Source organism: Schistocerca gregaria, chromosome 5 (genome assembly GCF_023897955.1).
Source record: "Schistocerca gregaria isolate iqSchGreg1 chromosome 5, iqSchGreg1.2, whole genome shotgun sequence".
NCBI lineage: Eukaryota > Metazoa > Arthropoda > Insecta > Orthoptera > Acrididae > Schistocerca > Schistocerca gregaria.
In genome coordinates this window covers 423,471,674-423,498,374 of record NC_064924.1, presented here as the reverse complement: position 1 = coordinate 423,498,374, position 26,701 = coordinate 423,471,674, and the positions used below count along the sequence as shown (strand labels likewise).

The 26,701-nt window shown below is 39.9% G+C and overlaps 1 protein-coding gene across 2 annotated transcripts in view; it reads left to right on the top strand.

Annotated features, from left to right (window-relative positions):
* The first annotated feature begins 361 nt into the window (after positions 1–361).
* Positions 362–26,701, top strand: part of LOC126273457 (transmembrane protein 209) — a 130,154-nt gene continuing 103,814 nt past the window's right edge. Inside the window, exons 1-3 of one of the 2 annotated variants that reach the window (XM_049977015.1) lie at positions 362–912; positions 997–1,137; positions 8,331–8,506. In XM_049977015.1, coding sequence (XP_049832972.1) covers positions 719–912; positions 997–1,137; positions 8,331–8,506 — 511 coding nt within the window. In that variant the 5' untranslated portion in view covers positions 362–718. The remainder of the gene's footprint in view (positions 913–996; positions 1,138–8,330; positions 8,507–26,701) is intronic. The other variant, XM_049977014.1, reaches the window with a different exon arrangement.

The window sequence follows — 26,701 nt, the reverse complement described above, 5'->3', positions numbered from 1 at the left end:
GTTGTACCAGTAAGTTAACAAAGGTGGTTGCTTACCAAACGCTTCTAGGATGGTCTAGAATATTGCTCAAGTGTGTGGTACTAACAGGGGTACTGACGTATGCAAAGTTTAGTATAGTGAATGGGCACAGGTTTGTTTCACCCAGAAGAGAGCGTAGTGGAAATTACGAAAAGTCTGAATGGCTGGCGCTTGATACATGAATGGGATAGGGTGAAAGCCTAATATGTAATCCAATGGAAAGTATGTTCTACTACGCACCTCTCAAGAGTTTGCAGAGTGTGATTGTAATAACAATGGTAGTGCAGAAGATACTGCTCTGCTCCATTCACGTGCAGTGAGAATCGGCCACTTACAAGAATACAGTACCACTGTTTAACATAAAGACGACAAATGACATGTAGAAACATTCCAGTTGTGTAAATTTCAGGACAAAAATGTTGGTGCTGCTTCTATCATTTTTCTAATTTTTATGAAATTATGATTCAAGTATATGACTTTTATTTGCAACTGAAACATCGCTATTTGATTTATTTGAAGTGTGGAAGCTATTATCAAGTATCGTTATTGAATATGTAACCGGTAATCCATAATTTTATTTCACGTAAATATTTCATTGTGAATGGTACTGCTCAAAGGAAATTCTTTTATATTTTAATGAAAAGTATAGAAACTTTTTGGACGTGAATTGCAAGACAGGAAAGGTATATTTCAATGGTCAATGTTGGTAAACGAAGGGAAGTGTGAATGGAGAGCAGTGGCGTGTTTGTGTGGCGGGAGTCCAAGTTTCGGGAGGTTATGTTTGAAATTTTTGTTGGTGCGTCTCATTTGCGAATTTAGTATACCAAAACATAATAAAAATTGTAGCCTTAAAATGTCTTCCGAAGACAGTTATGCGTCCTTTGTAAATAACAGGTATATTTGGAAGAAATTATAAATGAATTTCATTTTCGGTTTTGGTCTGCTTGTTAATTCATCTCGGTATTCATTGTTTTTCAGAAGTGGAACTGTTTCTCCTGGGATAAAAACCCCCCTTCTGGAAAAGACTCTTCAACTGACACAAGTTGCGCACCGAGCGAAATCAAACTTGATGTGGGGTGCGGTAAATGCAACGGGCCTTTCGTTTCTTATATATGATATGTAAGTGTTCACAAAATAAAATACTGGCCTGTCCAGAGAGACGTTTGTATGAATGGTATCAAACTGCCACAGATGCCGCTAGGGAATTATTTAATCAGAATTCTGCAGAAACCATAATTGATCCAAAATGAATCTAATCGACCCCTTTAGTTTACGCAACTGTTTTACGTGATGATGACTCCTGTTTCGATATGAATCGTCCCCTACTTTGTACTATAGTGCATTTTATTGTATGATGGTCGTTCCGGGATGTTTCTCTAATAATTCTATGTTGTCTAATGAAACTATGTAATAGTCAACTAGGGATAGGTTTGCTTATTTCCTTCATATTTTTTTGAGCCTGTCCAGCAATTCTGAATGAAGAACATAGCTTGTTTCTCCAGTGTATTGTGCTTGTACAATCATTAATTGGCATTGACCCCATATAAATTATTTGTGTGTAACAAGTATATACTAGTGGCAGGCTGCCAGAAACGTAACAGATGGTTTAAGGTTGGATGAAAATTATACTATAGGTTGCTGTTTTTATCACAACAAAAGATGTTTTGCAGTGGTTAGCACACTGGTATCGTACTAGGGAGGATGATGGTTGAAATTTATGGCTGGCCTTTCTGATTTAGATTTTTCTGTGATTTACCCAAATTGCACCAGACAAAAGCTGGAATGGTACCCTTGAAGAGAGAGGGTGATTTCTTTCCTCATCCTTTTGTAACCCAAGCTTGTGCTCAGTTTCTAGAGACTTCACTGTTGACATGACATCCCTCCTTGTTTCTGTATTTATCAATGTTCACGATGTTGATGTATCAGCAAGACACTGTTGATTGAAAAGTGTTCCAGTTTGTATAATGATAGTGTATCAAGCCTTTCCATAACTGTTATGAGTTTATTCTGTCTTTCTGAAACCATCTACATGTACATCTACATGACTATTCTGCAATTCACATTTAAGTGCTTGGCAGAGGGTTCATCGAACCACAATCATACTATCTCTCTACTATTCCACTCCCGAACAGCGAGCGGGAAAAACGAACACCTAAACCTTTCTGTTCGAGCTCTGATTTCTCTTATTTTATTTTGATGATCATTCCTACCTATGTAGGTTGGGCTCAACAAAATATTTTCGCATTCGGAAGAGAAAGTTGGTGACTGGAATTTCGTAAAAAGGTCTCGCCGCGACGAAAAACGTCTATGCTGTAATGACTTCCATCCCAACTCGTGTATCATATCTGCCACACACTCTCCCCTATAACGCGATAATACAAAACTAGCTGCCCTTTTTTGCACCCTTTCGATGTCCTCCGTCAATCCCACCTGGTAAGGATCCCACACCGCGCAGCAATATTCTAACAGAGGGCGAACGAGTGTAGTGTAAGCTGTCTCTTTAGTGGACTTGTTGCATCTTCTAAGTGTCCTGCCAATGAAACGCAACCTTTGGCTCGCCTTCCCAAAACGCATATAATTAAATGTGTCTCACATGTGAGCAATAAACCTGTTAGTCCTGTGGACAAGAAAAGGAAAATTAAATTACTTTCGACATAAATGCTCTGTGACGTAAGTCACTTTCAGTTGTACCGTATTGTAGGATTTAGTCTCATACGTTAGTAGCCTGTATTCTTATTCTTTTGTACCCTGTATAAGGGGTACTAGTTCTAGAAACATTGTAATTAGGCATTTGTGAGAAAGTTTTGTCTTCATAGGTCTTTCGTTTGAAGTTTTTCAGCATTTCTGTGCCTAATTGTATGAGGTATTTTCTTTACGTTCAGTCTTCCCAGGTACTCCTTCCCAGGTACTTGACCAATATTGCAAGATGAGTTGCGCAAGAATTTTGTAAGCAAGTTCCTTTGTAGAACAGTTGCAATTTTCCAGTAGGCTACCTACCACTGAAATGGAGTCTGTTACTTGCCCTACCTTTGAATAAACCTATGTGATTATTCCATCTCATATCCCCACAAATTGTTACTCTCAGGTACATGCATGAGTTTACTGATTGCAGTTGTGACTCATTGTGAATTTTACATTCCTGAAGATTTGAAAGCAAATTATCAATCTTCGTGCCATTTAGGAACCTTGCCAAGCACCAAATGAATGTTGTGAAACTTTTTTCCCCCCGACAGTATTTCGTTATATGTAACAGTATGATCTTCATAAAGATGGAAGTTACTTTTAATATTGTCTGCCAGGGCATTAATATAGATTATGAATAGCCAGAATCCCAATCCTTCATGCAATCCTAAATTTTATTGTCTACTCCATGTTTGTGCTTTTATTATTGAACTTTGTAGTGCCAATCAAATGCTGTTTGAAATACAAGAAATACTGCGTCTATCTGATGGCTCTCATTGAGGGCTTTTAACATGTCATGGGAAAAAAAAATGCAATTTGGTTTTTACACAACCAATGTTTTGGGAACCCTTGGTAGTTTGCTTGGGGAAGGTCATAGCATGAGAAATAAACTGATGCAGTACTCAAAACATCTTTCTCTATAAAGAAACATTTGAAAATGGCATTGAACATTTCTACTTTTGCTTTGCTACTCAAATTCAGTTCCTTTATCATAAATAAGTGTCTGGACACTAACTTTTGCATCAGTGATCTGATTTCTTTCTGTTTTGTGATAGGTGTTTTTTCAATAAGCATCTAGCTACATACTGTGTGCATCAATTACTCAATCAACTATACCTCAAGAATTCACTCACAATTCCTCTGTGTGCTTCTGCCCTAAGCTCGGCCTTAAATGTTTAAAGTTTCACCTTGCTATATCACACTACTGCCTCATTATCTAGTCTACTGAACATATAAATCTGCTTACATATTTTAGTTTTCTTTGGTAATTATTGTTGCTGCAACTGTGTCATGATAACTGATGCCCATTTTAGACGTTCTTAAGACGCTATCTGCTGAAGGCAGTTGACAGTCCTCATTGCCAACTCTACACGTGATGTTACAGCCTGGAAGGAATCTTCTGATGTCCGATTGTACCATCTCCAAATGTTCTTCAGCTTCATTGGTTTCTCCAACTTTCAAGCAAATTGTCGTCCTTCAAGTCAACTTAGATCTTAGTAGACGTTGGGCTATGCTGCAGCTCATCCTCACCACAATCTGCAGTCAAAAAAATAGAAGTAAAATAGATGTTGCCAATGTTCTGTTCTATTTTTGTTTGTCCCCATATGATGTCAGATGCCATATCAATATTACAACTTAAGTGAAAGCCAATGTCCACTGTCTGTAGGTTCAACCTGCACTTTTTGACCTTATGTGAATTGTGCACGTCTAAGTGAAATGATATGTACACCACACCTGCACTCCCTAGTGTGGATTGTCAAGTCTCTGATTTGTATCTGCATGTACAGAAATTTTGTACCCCCCTGCAGGTCCGGGGGTTAGAATAAATCCGAGGTATTTCTGACTGTCGTAAGAGGCAACTAAAAGGAGCCTCGCGTGATGGTCCCCTGTAGGGTTTGACCTCCATTTTTCAGAATTTTCCCGAAGTGCAAGCCAATTGGGGAAGGGCGCCTTACACGGTGCATAGCGTCCATCATGCGCTGAGACCTCTCGCATCCTTTGTCGATGTGAATCTGCACTTCCACTCATTCTCCAGCTGTTCGGCGAGGTCACCATCCGGGGTGCATCTTCCTCCATCTCCTGTGCTGTATCACTTTCTGCGCTGTCAATAATGGACTTCTTACCTCGTTTGCGCCCGATATCCGGCGTGATACCCAGTCTGTTGTGGTGGGGCCACCATGTACCCTGTTGGTTGTAGCCCCGACCACACAGGGATTGCTCCGCTCCATTGATGCCTGTGCCGTTAACTCCCCATGTATGCCAAGGAGTAGGTGCCAGTCACCCTGGGGCATCAGGGCTCCCAGCAATGGCCATCCTGCCAGGTGGCCTTTGCGGCTGCAGGGTGGCGCCCATGAGGAGGGCCCCTGGTTGAAGTGGGTGGCATCAGGGCAGATGACGTGCCATGAAGCGTAGTACGTTGTCTCTTGCTGGTGATCAAACACCAACAGTCTCTTAAACATTTACGGGCTCAATTCAATGCACAAAAGTACGACCGCAAATTGTTCTCCTCCCTGGCCACACCGTGGCAGGATCATCAGGCTAAGGATGGCAGCGGCTTTTATTCGCTCCAGTACCTTGTATGTTAGACAGCTGATGGGGAATCTTCCATGATGGTGAAGCCTCAGTTTTTTGTGGAGCATTTAGTGGACAAGTTTGAGGAGGTGGAGGGCGTGTCCAAATTGCGGTCAAAGTCGGTCTTGATCAAAACAGCATCATCTGCCCAGTCACGGGCACTACTTTCCTGTGCCAAGCTGGGGGATGTTTCTGTTTCCATAATGCTCCATAAAAGCTTAAATGTGGTCCAGGGTATCATATTTCACAGGGACTTTCCTTTGCAGTCTGACGATGAGTTGCGCGCACCAGTTCAGAGCTTCGAGGTGTAAATTTCGTCCGGCGCATCTACTGGGATCTGAGGGACAATCAGGTTGCCACCAGTGCCTTCATCTTTGCCTTCAAGGGTGACACATTACCCAAGAAGGTCAAGGTGATGGTGTCCCGCTTTGACGTAAAGCCATATACCCCTCCCCCGATGCGGTGCTTTAAGTGCTGGAAGTTCGGCCATATGTCTTCCCACTGTAATTTGTGTCACCTGTGAGAATTGTGGACATCCTTAACATCCCAATACTCCCTGTGCCCCGCCCCCCATCCATGCTAACTGCGGAGAGCACCATTCGCCATGCCCACCAGACTGCAGAATTCTCCAGAAAGAAAGAAAAATAATGAAATACAAGACCCTGGACCGACTGACCTACACTGAGGTTAAGAGAAAATGTGAGACGCTACATCCTGTGCACATGATGTCAACCTAAATTGCCACTATAACAATGGTTCTACCATCTTCCGTTCTGCCACATACAGTTGGCTCTCAGAGCAGTCAGACTCCACCTGCCCCCTTGATGGTGGGGGGTGGGGGCACTTCCCTCCCTGTTGCTCCCTGCACAACCTATTTCAGAAGCAACACCCCCCCCCCCCCCCCTCCAACCATTGGGGATGTCAGTCTCCACTTGTCAGAGGTAGAAGTATAAGTGTAAGTGTTCCTCAGCTCCCCTTGCCAGGAAGGCATCCCTTGAGTCACTCCCTTCCCAGGTTCCTACCAGTGGCAAAGCTGACACCCGCCAATGGCTGAGGTAATCATAGGTATCATACAGTGGAGGCTTTCAAGACTGGATGCTTCAGCTGCTGAGAATTTTTCCGGGTTGTATGGCCATGGTCCATGGAACTCTTCAATCCCTGATGTTTCATCCAAGGCTGCGTTGGATGTCTTCGGAGGTGCTCCTGGTTGTGCTGAGTCTTGCTGACTGACAAGTTGGACGTCGAAGAGCAGCCTAAACACCGTGGAAAGTGGGGGTGGCCTGGATTTCACGTGATAGCAGAGGTAAACCTTGTCAAAGACAAAAAATTTTAACCATCGATTACAGTACACCAAAGAAGAAACTTCCCATTGGTTCTGTAGTGCCACAGTCCTTATATCACTGAGTTTCATGGCTTCTTCTTTTCTGTTAAAATTATCTCCATGTTTATATATTTTGATGGCGTCTCTATATGGTCGTGGATAATAGTTCGCCATAGTACATAAAACTTCAGTTTCTGAAAATTGTGGAAGACCATGTTTCAAGTGTAGACATATTCGTGTTTAACATGTTGAACAACTCTACATGTATTAATGATGATGTAAATAAAATAGAAAGAAACTTCCACATGGGAAAAATATATTAAAAACAAAGATTCCAAGACTTACCAAGCGGGAAAGCGCCGGTAGATAGGCACAATGAATAAAACACACAAACACACACACAGAATTTCGAGCTTTTGCAACTGGCGTCTGCTTCGTCAGGAAAGAGGAAGGAAAAGGAAAGATGAAAGGATGTGGGTTTTAAGGGAGAAGGTAAGGAGTCATTCCAAACCTGGGAGCAGAAAGACTTACCTTAGGGGGGAAAAAAGGATAGGTATATATTCACTCACACACACACACACACACACACACACACACACACACACACACACGCACACACACACCCATAAATACACAGACACAGACATGTTACTCAGAAGAAATCCAAAAGTATGTTCAACTTCTCCTTAATAAATATACAACATACAGTAAACTGCAACACTAAAACAGAGGCTGCGCGGGATTAGCTGAGCGGTCTAAGGCGCTGCAGTCATGGACTGTGCAGCTGGTCCCGGTGGAGACTCGAGTCCTCCGTCAGGCATGGGTGTGTGTGTGTTTGTCCTTAGGATAATTTAGGTTAAGTAGTGTGTAAGCTTAGGGACTGCTGACCTTAGCAGTTAAGTCCCATAAGATTTCACACACATTTTTTGAACTAAAACAAAGATAGAGGTCAAAGTTGATTACTGTCAACTTCACAACTGAAGCCAGTGAAAATTTGAAAATAGTGCACAGATGACAAACAGTAAAAACATATTTGATTAGATGTAGTTAACTGTTGTAAATATGTAGGTTTATGAAATAAGTATAATGAAGTGGCAGCCACTCAAAACAAATTTGAAGGACCGGGGGGGGGGGGGGGGGGTGCCTGGAGACTGATGTACGCTATTTTTATTTGCATGACTGATATGAATGTGATAAAACTAACATAAAATCACCTGCTTCAGAAAAAGAAGATAACAGGAGAAAGGGGAGGGGGAGGAAGGAAGAAGCACCTAAATAATGATTAATATGATGTAGACAAAGTCTTAGAACTCCTGATTTAGAGACCTTAGACTGTTGCTTTATAGACTAAGTTTCAGATACAGTGCTAAGAAACAAGCTTGGGGTAGCACCCATTTTTTTCTCTGATTTGTGTATTATTGTACTTAGTTCTTAAACATAAATTATTTTGTGCCATCAAAAGAACTTTGTGTAATAGCTACCAACCGACTGAGGCAGTGCAGTCGTTAAAACACTGATCTTGTACTTGGGAGGATGTAATGTGCTCTGTCAGGTCATACTCGCTTTTCTAAATCATTTCAGGCAAACTCTGGGACGGTTCGCACGCGCGCAACCGCATGTTACGTACTTTCATTATGTTGTGATGACAAACCCTACATCATTGTGAGATAACCCTGGATGAATAAATAAATAAATAAATATTAAAATAATTTTTGTAATATTTTCTTACATGTTGCAGGTACTACACTTGTCCACATTACACATCGTTGGTCTATTATATTGAAATATTTGTGGCTGTTGTGCTGGGACTGAATACTCTCTATCATGCTGTAAGCTACATATGGAACACAGCTTGTGCTGAATCTGTGACTGTAACTCCAGAGCAGAAAAAACTTCTAGGAGTAAAACATTTAGGTGAATTTATTGAATGTATTTTTAATGTTTCCATAGATGTCTGCAATAAGTAACTACAGTGTATTGTTATAAGACAGTCATCAGGTTTATTATTACACTTGTCATCTTCAAATCCTAAGAGCATGTGTTTACCCAACACACATTCTGTTCTTATGTATCTGTTTACACTTTACAAGTAGCTATTTTACTCTGAGAGAGTCTTAATTATTTGTCTGTCACTGGTAGTGCCTAGTGTCTCTCCTAACATTTTGAATGCCAAAAACCTGTTTGTCTTCTTCAGCTAGAGACTTACTTTGTATTTCCTGTATAGGCCATGTATATTACTTTACAACCTGACATGAAATGGAAGTAGTAGCTACAGTTTTGAGGAAAGTAGCCTTATTTAGAGCTCCTACTTTGTCATTGTGCTAGCTGATTCATAGCCCATGCATTGTATTTCATGTTACATGTACATATGTTTTAAAACTGTTAAAAGTATGCCAGAACGGGCAAATACTTCTAAGGCTTACACAAGTACTACAACATTCTATCGAATCTATAATATTGATGGCTAATGGTGATCTAATTCCAGTTAGGACTAACCCAGCTGATGAAGATTATAATATTAGTAAATATAAAAGTAAAGGTATCTAGAAGCTAAAGTATTACAAAAGTAATTTACAGTTCTGTAATACCTATAAAGCAGGTAAATTCTTGAGGAAAAGTGGTGTCATAACTCCGGGTAAAATACTCTACTGGCCATTAAAATTGCTACACCAAGAAGAAATGCAGATGATAAAGAGGTATTCATTGGACAAATAGATTATACTAGAACTGACATGTGATTACATTTTCATGCAATTTAGGTGCATAGATCTGAGAAATCAGTACCCAGAACAACCACCTCTGGCTGTAATAATGGCCTTGATACGCCTTGGCATTGAGTCAAACAGAGCTTGGATGGTGTGTAGAGGTACAGCTGCCCATGCAGCTTCAACACGATACAACATGTTCATCAAGAGTAGTGACTGGTGTATTGTGACGAGCCAGTTGCTCGGCCGCCATTGATCAGACATTTTCAGTTGATGAGAGATCTGGAGAATGTGCTGGCCAGGGCAGCAGTCGAACATTTTCTGTATCCAGAAAGGCCCGTACAGGACCTGCAACATGCGCTCATATATTATCCTGCTGAAATGTAGGGTTTTGCAGGGATCGAAAGAAGTGTAGAGCTACGGGTTGTAACACATCTGAAATGTAACGTCCACTGTTCAAAGTACCGTCAATGGGAACAAGAGGTGACCGAGACATGTAACCAATAGCACCCCATACCATCATGCAGGATGATACGCCAGTATGGCGATGACGAATACACGCTTCCAATAAGCGTTCACCACAATGTTGCCAAACACGGATGCGACCATCATGATGCTGTAAACAGAACCTGGATTCATCTGAAAAAATGATGTTTTGACATTTGTGCACCCAGGTTCGTCGTTGAGTACACCATCACAGACGCTCATGTCAGTGATACTGCCGCAAACGTCGTTAAATTGTTTGTGCAGATGGTTGTTGTCTTGCAAACGTCCCTTTCTGTTGACTCAGGGATCGAGACATGGTTGCACGATCCGTTACAGCCATGGGGATAAGATGCCTGTCATCTTGACTGCTAGTGGTATGAGGCTGTTGGGATCCAGCACAGCGTTCCGTATTACCCTCCTCAACCCACCGATTCCATATTCTGCTAACAGTAATTGGCTCTCGTCCAATGCAAGCAGCAATGTCGCGATATGATAAACTGCAATTGTGATAGGCTACAATCCTACCTTTATCAAAGTCGGAAACGTGATGGTATGCATTTTTCCTCCTCAAGCGAGGCATCACAACGATGTTTCACCATACAACGCCGGTCAACTGCTTTTTGTGTATGAGAGATTGGTTGGAAACTTTCCTCATGTCGGCACGTTGTAGGTGTCGCCACTGGTGCCAACCTTGTGTGAACACTCTGAAAAGATAATCATTTGCATATCACAGCATCTTCTTCCTGTTGGTTAAATTTCGCGTCTGTAGCACATCATCTTCGTGGTGTAGCAATTTTAATGGCCCGTAGTGTAATGTTGCGAAGTTTAGATAGTTTCCAGAAGTTACAGTATTATATGTGGAAAACATAGTTTCTTAAAGAGTATGAACCAGATCAATAATTGAGGAATAGTGGATGTCATAATTCCAGATAAATGTATTGGGTTTCTTCACCTGTAACTATAATTCCGGCTTTCTCAAGTAGTTATTAATTTTCAGATCTTCAAGAACTGTGAAGTGTGTAATACTTTGTCACTAGACCTGGACTTCTATTATTAACCTTAATTTACTTGTGCTATTTTTATCTGGAATTACAACATCCACTATTCCTCAGTTATTGATTTGGTGAATTACGTATGTAATATTTTAGCTTATGGGTGCCTTTACTTTCCATCTATTAGTATTATAATCTTAATTGACTGGATCGGTCCTAACTGGAATTAGATCACTGGTGATCGTCCATAATATAGATTTTATAGAGCTGTGTAGTACTTCTATATATTTTGGAAGTATTGGTCTGTTTGGAATGATCCCTGAGAGTCATTTCTTCCCAACCCCCACTCGTTCCATCAGTTGGTTTCAGTCTACTTGTCTTTTCATTGTCAATAATTTGGTCAATTGGAACTTGATCTTAGTGTATTATTTATGAATGTTCATGAAGATTTAAGATATTTTGTTCAGTCTCTTATTAATCTTCTAATGGCTAGTTCAGTTTTTAGTATGACTAGTATGCACATTGAGGAAGTCCATCATATTTTTATTGGTTTTAACGTGGCAGATGTAACATTTGTTCATCTTACATGATACATGATGTACAGGCTATGAATGACCTAGCGCTGTAAGACTTATAAAGTATGAGCTCTAAATGAGGCTACTTTCCTCAAAACTGTAGCTTCTGCTTCCATTTCACATCAAGTTGTACAGTAATTTACATTGCCCATACAGGCAATCAGAAGTAGGTCTCTTGTCTTTCACATACCACCTGTAGGTTCCAACATTCGTACTGTTCATGTTGCTGAGATGGCAGTACTGGCATGGTGTATAATCCAACTTTGGTTTTCCACTGTTACATAATACCTTATAGAAGACAAAGTGAAATTTCACCGAGTGAGTGAGTGAGTGAGTGAGTGAGTGAGTGAGCGAGCGAGCGAGCGAGCGAGCGAGCGAGCGAGCGAGCGAGCGAGCGAGCGAGCGAGCGTGTGTGTGTGTGTGTGTGTGTGTGTGTGTGTGTGTGTGTGTGTGTGTGTGTGTGTATAAAAATATGTTACTGGTTCTAATGTACCACGTGACATATTTGTTACTACATCACTGTTATTTTATAGATTGACTGGCCACCCCATTAAAAGGCCCGACATATTTGTAATTTTGACTTTGTGCTGTGACTTCTAAATTATGTATGGCATGATATCCAATGTGTGAGTTTTGATCTTCTACGTTTTATAAGATAGTACATGTGAGAATAACTAATATAATATGCCAGTGACAGTTGTGCCGGTACCTTATTTAATGTTGTTGATCATCCACAGATAGGATTCTAAACATCTTTGGTCATACCGTAACAGCTGTGCCTGTACTATGATATGGCACCTGTTTGTTTGTGTCTGTTAATTGATGTAATCACACACACTGTTGTACCATTTTTGTGCCACTTGTGCACAGAAATGTATACCAGTCCAAATGCACCAACCATGTATTAGAATATGAAAAGAAGCATGAAGTTTAAAATACATAACTAGCTTGGGTTACGAAGTAATTGTATATGCGAGAATTTATAGACAATTGACGTAGAAACCACTGTTGCCATTTTTGAAGGTATGATGAGTGCTTGAAAATGACGCATGGCTAAAATTAGATAACAGATCTCAGTCTATTTGGACCATGCTTTCATTCTCAAAATTCATTGTAGACTTAAGTAAGCCTCCATAATGACAAGGGTGTAGCTTAGAGAAAATCTATCTTGTTCTGGAGATTTCCATGCATGTGGGAAAGGCAAAATAATGTGAACAGTGGTAGTAATGGGATGGTTGTGTTTGATGGTTGACAACACAGGTAAGGCACATGTCACACTGGGCTGTGCATGTTCAGTACAGACTAGGCATCAGTTCAGGTTGTTTACGAATAGTTCACTTCGTATTTGTTTTCAGAGGTCGAGGTCAAAGTGCAATGAAAGACCTAACGGAGTTCCAAAGAGGGCAGATTGTGGGGACTCAATAGCTGGAGCATCAATAACTAATACAGCCAACTTACTGAATGTTTCAAGAGCAACTGTTTCAACAGTCATGACAGTCTACACAAAACTTGGAAAGACATCGTGTAAATGTAATAGTGGGCACAAATCAAAACTGAATGACAAGAGATCATCATATGCTAACATGAATTGTGTCAAAACAACACCAAACTACAGCCGCTAAATTGACTGCAGAGAACAATAGCCATCTTTGAGACCCCGTATCTATCAACACTGTGCGTCGAAAACTGCATAAAGTGAATATTCATGGACGAGCTGCTATACCGAAACCATTAATGACGACAACAAACACAAAGAAGCACAAAACGTGATGGTGGACGGTTGATCAGTGGGAACACGTCATATGGTCCGATAAGTCAACATTTTCGTTATTTCCAACATCGGACTAGGTTTACATCTGGAGAACACCAAAAGAAGCCTACAGTCCTGATTGCTTGATTCAAACAGTTAAGCATGGAGATGGTTATGGTGTGGGCAGCCATATCATGGTATTCTGCAGGTTCTATCATTACTTTCAAATGTCGTGTTAAAGCCAACAATTATGTGAATGTTTTAGGTGATCAGATGCATCCCAAGATTTAGATGTTGTTCCCAAATAATGAGGTCATATTCCATGATGATAATGCACCCACTCACACAGCCAGGACAGTACAATCTTGGTATGAGAAGCATGCAACAAAGCTGCAGCGTCTTTCCTGGCCAATACAGTTTCCAGACTTGAACATTATTGAACCCTTGTGGGTGGTATCAGAGTGCAGACTCCGGAGCAGATTTCTACCTCCCTCATTGGTGCAAGAGTTAGAAGAGGTTCTGGTCAAAGAGTGGCATAACATTCTACTGGAGACTACACAATTATTATGTACCAGTATTACAAGAAGCATCACAGCTGTATTATGGGCAAATGGGGGACCAACCCCTTATTAATAAACCAGTCCCAAGTAAGCACAGGTGATCACATTATTTTGCCTATCCCCTGTACATCTTTACTGTGCAAATCACCTTACAGTGTATGGCACAGGGTAGCATGGATATTACTGTCGCTCCTAGGTGCCCCCCACTCCCCATCCATTCATTTTCTGCATGAATGGTTCATTGGAAAGGATGATTTTCTAAGCCTCCACATGAACTTGAATTTCATGGTTTTTCTTTTGTGAGATAGGCAGAGTGGATTGAGATTGTGGAGGATTCATCCAATTGCATAAGCCTTTCCTGCAGTTAGCTTTATGTGGTTATTTCACTTTTTTTTCATATGCATGCAGCTCGATATTTTATAGATGTGAGTCTTATACGATTGTTTTGCAGTCATTGGATCATACAATAATGGGTCTTTCTGCCAATTAGTGCACAGTCCGTTACATTTGTGTATGTTGGAATAAACTGCCAATCCTTGCATCAAACATCCATCCTCTGCAGGTCTTCCTGCATTTTGGTACAATTTTCAATCATTGTGATTTTTGTGTGTCCACAGCATCATCCACAAAAAGCCTCATGGAACATCTGACTTTATCTGCTAGATCATTTACATATACTGTGAAAAATAAATGACCAACAACACTCGTTGTGGCACACTGAAGTTACATTTATATCTGAAGATTTCTCTCCATTGACAATGAGATTCTGTATTCTGTTTTCCAGAAACTTTTCAGCCCAGTCACACAGCTAGGCTGATTTTGTTCATTAGGTGGCAGTGCTTAACTGTATTGAAAGCCTTCCAAAAGTCAGAGTCTGTAGTGTTCTGGGTCTCGTTTATGAACAGAGTGAGCTGTGTTTCACACCATTGTTACTTCCAGAGCCCATGTTGATTCCTACAGAGCAGATTTTCAATGGCCAGGAAGGTCATAATATGAAAGCATAAAACATATTCCAAAACTCTACAACAGACTGCCATCAGAGATACAGGCACCTAAGCTTTGTGTGTTTATTAGACAACCCTTCTTGAAAATGGGAATGAACTGCACTTTCTTACAATCACTAAGTATGCTTCACTCTTCCTGCAACCTAAGATACACATCTGCAAGAAGAGAAGCAAATTCTTGTGCATACGCCATGTAGTTTCATGTAGGTATCCCATCAGACCTAGTAGCCTTTCCTCTGGCTAGTGATTTCAGTTTCTTTTCTACCCTATGGTCATTTATTTTGGTATCTATCATTTTGTTGTTCATTTCGTGGTTTAGAGGAGGAACTACAGTGCAGTATTTGTCAGTGGAACAGTTTTGAAAAAAAGATGTTGTGTATCTCAGCCTTCTCTGTCATCCACAGTTCGTATGCCATTATGGTCACTTGAGTATCTGAAAAGATAGTTTCAATCTATTTGCTGATTTATATGATTTTCCGTTTTTCGTCATCTTAATGAAAGCCCTAATGTTACTTGCTGTGCGTTTCTAAATTACTGTTCTCAAACAACACAGATAAATTGTGACTTGACATGGAGAACATTCAGGTGCAGTTACCCTTCCTTGAATGATTCTCAAAGTTCATGGATTAAAACGCAAATGATTGGGTTCACCTACAACAGTCTACTTTATTTCAATAACAGCATCTACTTCATGTGGCAAACCTGTACGAACTGTTCAGGAAGAAATAGTTTGACTCCAATAATGTTCTACATATGAGACATCAAGTTCATTCCACAGGCCACATAGTACTGTTAAACACTGTTGGGACAATAGGTATTCGTTACTACAACACTCATTTCTTTGGACCTATATCTAACCTGTTATTGTCTTATTCTTTACTAGCTTTACAAAATCAGTTCATTGTATTAAATGATCTAGTAAAGTACATTTCATTACATGTCAATGCATACAAATAGGTTTCTCACATATTCTAGCTCATATTTTGGGTTACATACTATAATTTCTCAGAATGAGATTTTCACTCTGCAGCGGAGTGTGCACTGATATGAAACTTCCTGGCAGATTAAAATTGTGTGCCGGGCCGAGACTCGAACTCTGGACCTTTGCCTTTCGTGGGCAAGTGCTATACCAACTGAGCTACCCAAGCATGACCCACGCCCCATCCTCACAGCTTTGCTTCTGCCAGTACCTCGTCTCCTACCTTCCAAACTTTACAGAAGCTCTCCTGCGAACCTGGAGAACTAGCACTCCTGAAAGAAAGAATATTGCAGAGACATGGCTTAGGCACAGCCTGGGGAAGTTTCTCCTGCAGGAGAGCTTCTGTAAAATTTGGAAGGTAGGAGACGAGATACTGGCAGAAGTAAAGCTTTGAGGATGGGGCGTGAGTTGTGCTTGGGTAGCTCAGTTGGTAGAGCACTTGCCCGCAAAAGGCAAAGGTTCTGAGTTTTAATCTGCCAGGAAGTTTTATAATTTCACAAATTACATTACAAAATATTCAACTGGAATTTTCTGTTGTCTGTGTGCATACAGTGTTGAGAAAATGATTTTTTTATGTTGAAGGAACAGTTAGTAATTGGTTTACAACATATTTTGACAGTAGGAAACAGAACAGCACGTTAGGAAGTATATCAGGTTCTTAAGAAACCATCTTGTAACTGAAAAATGAAACATTACCAATGAGTCACAGGATTCACAGATTTTTGGATCCAGTCTCATTCTTACTCTGCATAGATGAATTCCCATGTTAGAACGAAGTCTGCCAACACAAGAAATAGGAAATGAAAATTTTAACAAAAGCTTATGTTCTCTACAAATGGATTACTGCTTGACTAAGAGAAAACACTGTATACACAATTATGTAGAAATCAAGATGCATCTTTGTAAATAATAATAGTAGTGTGTGATCGGGCTTTACAGAAAACAAGTGTGTTTGTATGCAGGTAATACAGTAAAACTTCATTTATATGTTTTTTTAACTAATTAATGGAAAATCTCATATAAAGATGTGAAACAATTACTAACAAAGAGATAGAGGGGCTGGCCAGTACTTACCTCAGCTCAGTACAGCCAATATAAACACAAAAAACAACCGAAAATTTAAGTTCCTAGCTTTCGGAATAAATGTTCCTTCATCAGGGAGGAGAGAGGGGAAAGGGGAAAGAAAGGGAAGAAGGGAAAGTGGATTTAGTTACTCTTCCCTTTCTTTCCCCTCTCTCCTCCCTGATGAAGGAACGTTTATTCCGAAAGCTAGGAACTTAAATTTTTGGTTGTTTTTTGTGTTTCTATTGGCTGTACTGAGCTGAGGTAAGTACTGGCCAGCCCCTCTATCTCTTGGTTTATATGTTTTTTAACAGACTGCAGGAAAAAAAGTATAAGTGTGAAAAACGTATATATGAAATATAACACCATACTATCAAATTTATTGGTAAACACAAATGAAAAATCCAGTAAATAAAAAGCTATTTTCTACTAAATGTTTTATAGGCTTACTAGGTTCCATACTCAGCAGATATATAAAGAAAAATGTAAACCTCAACACACAAGTAAACTTTATTTCATAAAAAATTCCATAATTTTTGCGTGTTTGTTTCTTTGATGTGGCAATAGCTTACACTGTACCCTCAAAACAGTATAATTCTTGTCATTATTTCGTCAGAAACATTGTGGCATGTCGCAAATTGTTCAGTTATTTCAAACACATTTACTGCATTGTTAAATGTCATGGAGGAATGCTGAGGCTCTTCTGTAGCATCCTCGTCGTCAGTTTCTTCGTTGTTAAAGTTCCACAATGCACATTGAACTATCTCAGCGATAGTCATGGGTTCTGTAGTGACGAGGCTTTCATTGACGTTCACATAATCTTCAAATGATGCCTGCTCTTAAAGTCGATTCCATTCTTCATCATTAGGTGAAATATCATCAGTATGATCATTTCCACCATGATCGTGGACTTCATTTCCAAATCCAGCTTTTCAGAAACATCTCTGAATGGTATTATTAGAAATTCTGTGCCTTGAAACTGCAATGTAGCCTATCAGAAGAAATTTCTTGGCATGTTGTTTGGCTCCTGTAGCACAACATGAAACAAATAGCAAGTAAAAATCTTACGTGTAAAATGTTTGTTTTCATTTCTTCCTTTTTTTCAATGTTTACACACCTGATGGCATGCTGCATGAGCATTTCTCGACAATGCAACTTGAAATTACGTATTACTCCAAGGTCAAGTGACTGGGGCTCACTTGTGCAATTCGCTGGAACGAAGTCCATGGTCACATTTCTCAAATAAGAAGTAAGGGAAGGATGTGTGCACACCTGTCTACAAACAATAAAATCTTCCGGCCTGCTGCACCCGTTTTCGCATCGACACTTTGAAGCCAGCTTTCAAAAACTTTTGTCGTAATCCACAATTTCTTGTTACTAATGTATTTTGTGGGAAACGTGACAGTGTTCTTAAAACAATGGGGCTTGGCAAATTTCCCGGTCGTGCGTGGGGGGAGCTTCTCACTCTCATCACTGTTAGCACCTAACAGCACTGTTACAGGTTGTTTACTTTGTTTTCCTCCATGTCAGTTCTTGCTTTTGAATGCCATTGTGTGGTAAGGCATTACAAGGTAAAACAAGGCTATTTCCTTTGCACTGAAAATGTTTTTAGGAGTATATTGGGCGGTCAGTTTTTCAAACTTGTTTCCTTCCAATCTTGCACTGTCTCGGGATCTACACTTTTGCTTTCGCCACATACATTCTGATAGCTGATGCCCATGTTTTACCTTAAATTTGTGCAGCCATCCTGACAAAGCACTGAAATTTTCCATACAGTTTCTAATTGCAAATTCATTTGCTTTTTCACAAAGCATAGGGCCACTAATTGGAATGCCTTCTGCTCTGTTGCTTGACCCACTGCAACAGTCAATCTTCCACATCTTCATATTTCCTGCCCTGAATGCACGTCCGCTTACTAGTAGAAATTCTGAACATGCATCTGCCTCTGCTTTAAAGTAGACACAGAAATTCCTAATTCCTTGGCAATATCCACTTGCTTTTGACTACTGTTTTCGTCCACAACTCTCAAAATTCATAGCTTTTCAGTGAAAGTAATACTTTCCCTTTCCATCCCACTCATGTTACCAGTTCTCAAAATAATTAGAAATACAGTAATATAGCCTATACAGTATGGGGTGTGATGTATTTTGGGATTCTTGAGTGACATGCAACAATTCTTGTCCAGTTGTGCCCTAGTTCGGCAGAAGCCGTGTAATTTCAGGAAAACAAATGATTGCAACACCTACTACCAACGTTCACTATGGCTATCACTACTGCCATAATAATAAGCGTCATACGTTATACTGTACTGTCCAATACTGTACAGTCTCTGTATAACATCTGGTTTTTGTGATGACTCTATTATTGTAGTTTATACTGTCGTTGTGGATCTGTCAATCTCTAAAACAATCTCAAGTCTGTCACATGAAAAATTTAATTAGTTGGATTAGTTGGATTCGGATGCTTGCAACAGAGTGTTTTTTTGGTTGTCAACGGCGGTGCCATGTTAATAGGTGAAGCTTAATACTATCAAATTTTCTTTGACAATGATCTTTGACATGGCACTGTCATCAAATATTTCGTCAAAGTTACTTCATAATGGCCAGTATTGACTTAATACTATTCTCTGCGGTTCAGTTTTACTTGCGGCAAGGGCAGTGTAGTGTGCTTATGTTGGCAACACCATCTTCATATAATGTAAATGTTTTCCTATGAAATGTTCATTTTGTGAGTATACTAATTTACTGAGTGGACAAGGGTACATACAAGAATCTGTCAAACATAGAGCAACAACAAATTTAATTATTTACTTTGTAGTGAAATGAATTCCCTGTAATGAATAATTGTTGCCAACAACACACTATGCCATCTATGCCATAAGTAAAATTATACCTGGTGCACAGCAATTGTATTGTCATTGTATTTGCAAGAAAAGTAAACATACTTGGGTGAAGCCGTGGAGTTCACAGCGAGATGCGAAAGACGTACAACAAAATTTGCTACGGGAGCTGCAGGTCGACGACGTAAAGTCGCATCAAAATCCCTTTGGGAATGGACGAGAGTACATTTCAGTATGTGCTCAAGAAAGTGGCTCCTCATATTATGAAGCTGAACAGTCTCCTCAGAAATGCTACATTCGCAAAAGACAGACTTACCATAATACTGCGATTTCTAGCTCCTCTAGTTCACAGTACTGGTATAGCGCTCTAATGCTGGAGTGCACATTGACGAAAATAATACCAGAAACGTTTGAAGCTACTTATAATGCACTGGAGGAGGAATATGTGAAGTCAAATAAATGTAATATGTACTGCAGTCATGAAAAATTTTTATTTCCACAGAATGTGTAAAGTTTCTCCTTTATATTCTCGGGGATATATCCTGGCCGCAATTCACAACTAATAGCAATTTTTTTTTTTTTTTTTATAGCAGTTTCGTTATATATGTGACGCACCATGTAAATTTGGGAGTTATATTGATAAACATTGTGTGTGAAGCAGCTGCAGTGATGCTAGTGCTCCAAGCGGTTTATTTCTCCACGCAGTAAACATAAGATGAATGCTTCCTTTGACCAAATTTAAAGTGAGGTGCTAAGTTTGATCAAAGGAAATTTGACCAATGCCTAACTTTGACAAAGTTCCTTATTACACTATCAAATTTTATTATAGTCTGATAGTGGCCTTACCAGTCCACTTCCTGGCAACCCACTCCGAAACACTGCTTTATGTCTTGTGCACACTGTGGATATTTCACTGCAATATGAAAAAAAAAGTGTAAGTGAGAAAAACGTATTAGCGAAAAACGTATAAATGAAGGTTTACTGTACTCTGAATTCCAAACCACATACTTTAATACATCTGTATCTATACTCCACAAGCCACCTTAATGGTGTGTGGCGGAGAGTACTTCATGTACCATTGTTCATTCCCCCCTTTTCCCTCTTAGCCATGAATGGTTCGCATATGTGTTGCCAGTGAAAATGTCAGACAGTAAGCTCCTGCATTCTTGCAAGTGTGAAGCATACATCAATGTCCAAAGGCTGCCCCCATGCCCTAATCTAATAAGTGTGTACCCTGGTACCTGCTAAAATTTTGTCGTCTATTCTAATTTTGGCCACTTCTTTGATAACAGGATCCCATTATAATGATGTTAGAGCCAAAACACTTGTTTTTTTTCCAAATTGTATTTTATGTCTGTTCCCCAGGCAGTGTTCGGCTGTGGCTGATTTCTCAAGTTCTCTTCGTTTGATTCATTGTGAATGCTCTGCACAACATTTGGTAACAGTGTGCCATGTGATGTCACTTGGTCCTGCAGTGGGACAGAGCCACTAGGAGCTGCCCAACTTGCATTCTGCACATGCGCCACTCCAGCCTTCTGTGGGAGGTTCCAGGTGTCGCCATTACATGTACATAAGCAATAAGCAGAACACAGTGCCAGCCTCAGCAGTTGGTGATTTCAACTCCTGATGATGAAGGTGGAGACAGCTATTGAAAGCTCAACTTTTTTTCAAAATGACATGGCTCATAAATCGAGGAGATTTTATCGAAGCATGCTACTGGGAAAGACTCCTTTGAAACATGCCACCATGAAAGAATCCAAGGACATGTACTTGTAAACAGTTGTTAAGGAAATTCCTGAAAAACAGAAAGCTTTACTCCAGATCAAGGCTTCGGCATGGATTTTTGTGTTTTATGGGTAATTCTCCTACACACTTGGTTGTTGTGGCATGACATAAGATGTGTTTCACAATTTTATTTCTGTCGTCTCTGTCAACTACATTCCCAGCTCCTCAGACCCCTATAAATTGTGGAGTACAATGGAGCTCAGTATGTGGCCTGACTCTGTTTCTGATGTTTACAAATGATCTTCCAAAACATTAAAGGCTCTTTTTTTCACAGGTGTCCCATTTACAGTCCGAACCCAACCAAACCACTTGTAAAAATTGCAATAAATTTGTAGCTTTTGGGTTTGTGTCAATTGGTGGCACTGAAACATACCATTCTTCATATTATGTACAAGGTATCCGTTATATTAATTTTGATATACTTTTTGTATCTATTTGTTCATAGGAGCAGTGTTAAATTGGAGTTACGTACATATTCCTCATTGTAAGTTACTTTGGCTGTCTCTCACTCTGATGATGATAATGAAAACTCATATAACTGTATAAGGTGCTTCAATAGACTGTAAATTTTGAGTAAACATAGGAAAAGAAGACATACAATTGCTGACCTCTACCTGATATTTTTAGCCCACAGTGTCAGCTAAATCTGTGTCCATCCACATGATATCTCAAAGTCTTACTTCTGTTTCACAGAAAACAGTTTTGGTCTTAGCTCACAGAGAATCATATAGTGTAATTTCGACAAATTCAAATAACCTGTTATTACCAAAAGTAGACAAATGTAGCACACTAAATAAAGTACTAGTCTTCCATCTGTGTTTTTACTAAGATGGCATCAATAAAAAAATCCTATTCTAGGTGCTCACTTCAGTTTATTTAGTATTTAAGAGTGTGTCTTACTGTGTTGACATGAAGACCAGGGTCATGATCTATTCAGCCTATGTTAATGCGCTCTTGTCTCAAGACCTGCACCAGTGCATCTAAATTTGAAAAGAGTTATTAATTCAACTAAAGTGAGCAGTAAGAATAGTGTATGAAGGGCATAAAAAATAGCTGGGGTTTTTTCAAAGATTTGGAACTCTTAAAATTGCTTTCTAATAATTAAAAAAAATAATTCTAATTCCAATTGTGATTCATGCAGTTGCAATATGTGATGGGCCAAAACTCTAGATAGACTTCATCTCCTTGTCTAAGGTTTGAAAAGGTGTTTTGGTGCAGTGGTTTCCAACAAACCCCCATTTTAGACACTCAACAAGAAATTGAGAATCTCTGTAAACATTGTCACTTGAAGCTGTGTGCCAGACTGGGGCTGAAAGTGGGCAGTACTGTTTGTTACCTCGTGGACTAACCTAGCATGATTCTCAACCCACCCTCACAGGAGTATGCAAGTGAGCTTTTGTGAAGTTTGCAAAGCAGGAGAGGAGTGCTGGAGGAATTGAATCTGCGAGAGTTCGTCACAAGTTGAGGGTGAGGAGCCAGTCTTCTTTCTCACCATTTTTAACATTCTCACCTTTTTCAAACTTTTTCGCTCTTTTAGGGAGAGAGTAAGTTATTTACTTTTGTTTAAAAGTGTCTGCATCAGTGTTTGTTCACTTCTTGGAATGCTCCAATGATGAAAGTAGATAAAATCTAACATGAGGGGCTCCTGAAAGTTGATATAGATAATTCCTTTTTGATTTTTGAGTTTTTTGTATTTAGTATAACTTTTATCAGTGTCAAATATTTTTCTGTTACAAATGGTTCTGTTTTTTGTTCTAGATTCCAATTTTTCTGTAGTAAAAAAAAAGTGCTGCCATTGTACTCCATTGAGTTTATTTTCAAGACTTTTCAAAATTTAAAAATTGTCTCTGCATTGGCAAATTAGTGGAAGTGAACTATTTTGCAGTATATGATCTTGCTGCATTAATTTTGAGACAAGGTTTTCAGCCAATTTTTACCCACTTACTTTCATCAAAATGTAAGCACAACTTTGAAATTAAATGTGAACCCCATCAGTTACATTTATAAGTTTCAGATCACATACAGCCTTCATGTTTGGTATGTGTGTGAACAATGCAGGTAGTTACACCACAACTGAGTTGATTTGGGCAATGAAATCACTGTTTTTCAATTACTCTATGGATTCGTTACAAGATTTTTTTTTGAAGATGTTCCCTGGTAGTGTTTCTGAACATTTTTTCACTTTCGTATAAAGAATATGAGATACAATATAGATTCAATTAACCAGACTAATTGCTGGCATAAGTAATTCACATAATCAAATCCAGATAATCGAATGTATGAAGAAAAGCATTTTTTGTATTTTTAACTGTAAGAAGATAACTAAGGCTGCTCATGCATGGTTATCTTCTGGCTGAAAACTCAACATTTATGGCAATATTTTTGTTGTCTGTCTGTAACTTAAAATCTCATCTTTTATGACGAGTAGCAGTCTTTCCTTTTCATAATATTACCGTCATTTCATCCTGGATTTCCACTGTTTGATTTTGGAGTGTTTAGATGAAGAAGCATTCAAATTTCTGGTCAATATTTACCTTTATTTTGATGGTTGACTTGTTTGCTGGGAAGAATTTGAAGGGATTTAGTTGAAGCTTGTCATTCCACATCACAAGTATTTTAGGCAGACAACAACAAGGTGCTTCCTTTATGACCTTAAGCCAACAGATTTTTGGAACATTGGGATGGTATTCAGTATTACTTTCTTACACATATACATGCAAAATAAATACATTCTGCTACCTTTCAGTCCAAATTCTACAAGGCTATTCTCTCTCTCTCTCTCTCTCTCTCTCTCTCTCTCTCTCTCTCTCTCTCTCTCTCTCTCTCTCTCTCTTTCTCATTTTCTTTTACGTAGAACCTTCTGTGGCAGCAGAACTTCATTTTATGATTTCATCTGCAGAACTATTCAGTAAGATCACACAACATTTTGAAGGTCAAACATGTTTGATTCACAAGTTGCATACAGAAATAGAAAATATACTTGAAACATTTTTGGCTCGTTTTGAAGGTTTCTGCTGTGATGAAAATTGAGGGTATTTCTGAAGTTCTCCATAATGAACTCTTTACTTTGGATAATTTGCTTCCTCTTGAACAACTTCAGTAGCTGTTAGTGCACAAGTTGCTGAAGAGCTTAGTAAACTGGAAGAACATGACAAGTGGTGATTTCGAAAGAAAACATTACATCACATCTTGCTAACATGTGAAACTCTTGTCTTGGACCACCACTATCAGCCTTCTTTACAACTTCCTACAAACAGTCCCCTACATCCCCTCATGCTACTAAATTTACCCCACCCTTAAAAGACTTCCTCCCACCACCATACAGAATCCAGAACCTAAACAGGCCCGAAACATGGAAGTATGTCCTTTCCAAAGGCCTTATGTTTTGCTGCACTCCCAAATTCAATCATGCTGGAAGTGTTAAAGACCTCTCTCCTTCTCCCGGTCCCTACAATGAAAACACTTTTTCATCATCAACCCTACCAATCAGTCTCCACCTAAGACCAGTGGTGAAGCCTACCTAAGTCAGTTCATGTCTCCTTCCAACTGTGATCCATCCACACTGGCCCCAAATCACCCCTGTTAACTTTCCAGAGTTTCTTAACTTTGAACTTTGGCTCATCATTCCCCAAATCCCTCAACTTTGAAGCTAACCTCACATCCACAGAAAAAAAATCATAATCCACTGCCTAAAATCTGATTCAACCTTATTATCCTAACCACTGGCAAAGACTCCATCACTGGTGCTTTGAGTTTTACGTTTTATCCGTGCAGCTGGGTTTTATCACTCACTCTAGTGATTGTACTCTCGTATGATTTCTAAGGCTACACCCATTCTGTCGACTTTTAATTGTGACCTGGGTACCAATATAGCGTCTTTTATGGTAACAAGTTGTGTTGGTGCCTCTGTCAACACTTTCCAGCTGGAGGTTCTTCGTTTGTAGTTGAGTGGTTGACCTTTTACTTGATCCATCAACCACTGTAGTCTGTTTTACTCTAGTCAACTAATTGCGTTATTCCTATTAAGTGTCCTCTATTTTGCGTTATTGTGGTGTTCATTTTAGCTCTGTACCCCTTGGTGTTCCCTCCCTCTGGGTGCAGAGGTTATGCTTTTCCTGTATAGGCCTTCTACAAGTATGTCTGTTTGGAACAGGGAACTGATGACATTGATGTTACCCCTCCCCCCCCCCCCCCCAATCAAGCCCCAAAACCAACCTACCAACTGATGCTTTGAACCAAAAGGATTGTATGGCAGAAGAACTGTGCTACCTACAAGCCCTGCTACAGTTACCCCAATGCAGAAATCCAGCAGAATCTCTAGTCTCACCTCAAAGCCATAGACCAATCCCAGGAACTTTCCCCAGAATCTATATCTCTCCTCACCCCTACCACTCCCTGCACTCCTATCTTCTCCATACTTCTTAAAGTCCGTAAACCCAAGCACCCAGGATGCCCCATTGTGGCCAGTTACTGTGCACTCACCGAGAGAAACTCTGCTCTTGTTGACCAACACCTTCCACCTATCACACACAATGTACCACCCTGCATAAAAGATACCAACAATTTCTTTCACTGACTCTCCTCAGTTCCTGTTTATTTACCACACAGTGCCCTGCCCATCACTATTGATGCCCCCTCCATTTACACTAACATCCCTAATGCCCATGACCTAGCTGTTATTGAGCACTATCTTTCCCAGCACAGTACAGATCACAAACCAACAGCCTCATTCCTTCTCACCTTGACTAAATACATCCTCACACACAGTTACGTTCCCTTTGAAGGCATCACCTCCAAACAAATCCAGGATACAGCAGAGGGCACCCACACATCATCCTGTACCTATTCATCGGCCATCTAGAGGGAACTTTCCTAACCACACAGAATCCCAAACCCCTTCACCTGGTTCAGGTACATTGATGACATCTTTGTGATCTGGATCAAGGATTAGGACACTCTATTCACATTGCTCCAGAACATCAACACCATCTCCCCCATTCGCTTCACCTGGCCCCCCTCAGCCCACGAGCACCCTCCTCAATGTTGACCTTCACCTCAAAGTTGCCATCCATATCAAACCTACCAATCACCAACAGTACTTCCACATTGGCAGCTGAAACCCATTCCTTGCCGAGAAGTCCCTCCCATATAGCCTAGTCACCCACCACCGCCGCATATGTTGTGATGAGCAGTCCCTCTCGAAATATACAGAGGGTCTCATGGAGGTCTTCACAGACCGCAGCTACCCTCGAAGCCTTGTACAGAAATAGATCTCCTGTGCCTTGTCTCTCCAGTTGCCCACCACCTCCCCAAGTCCCATCATCTGGCCACAGAAAAGCATTCCTCTCGTGACTCAGTATTATTCAGGACTG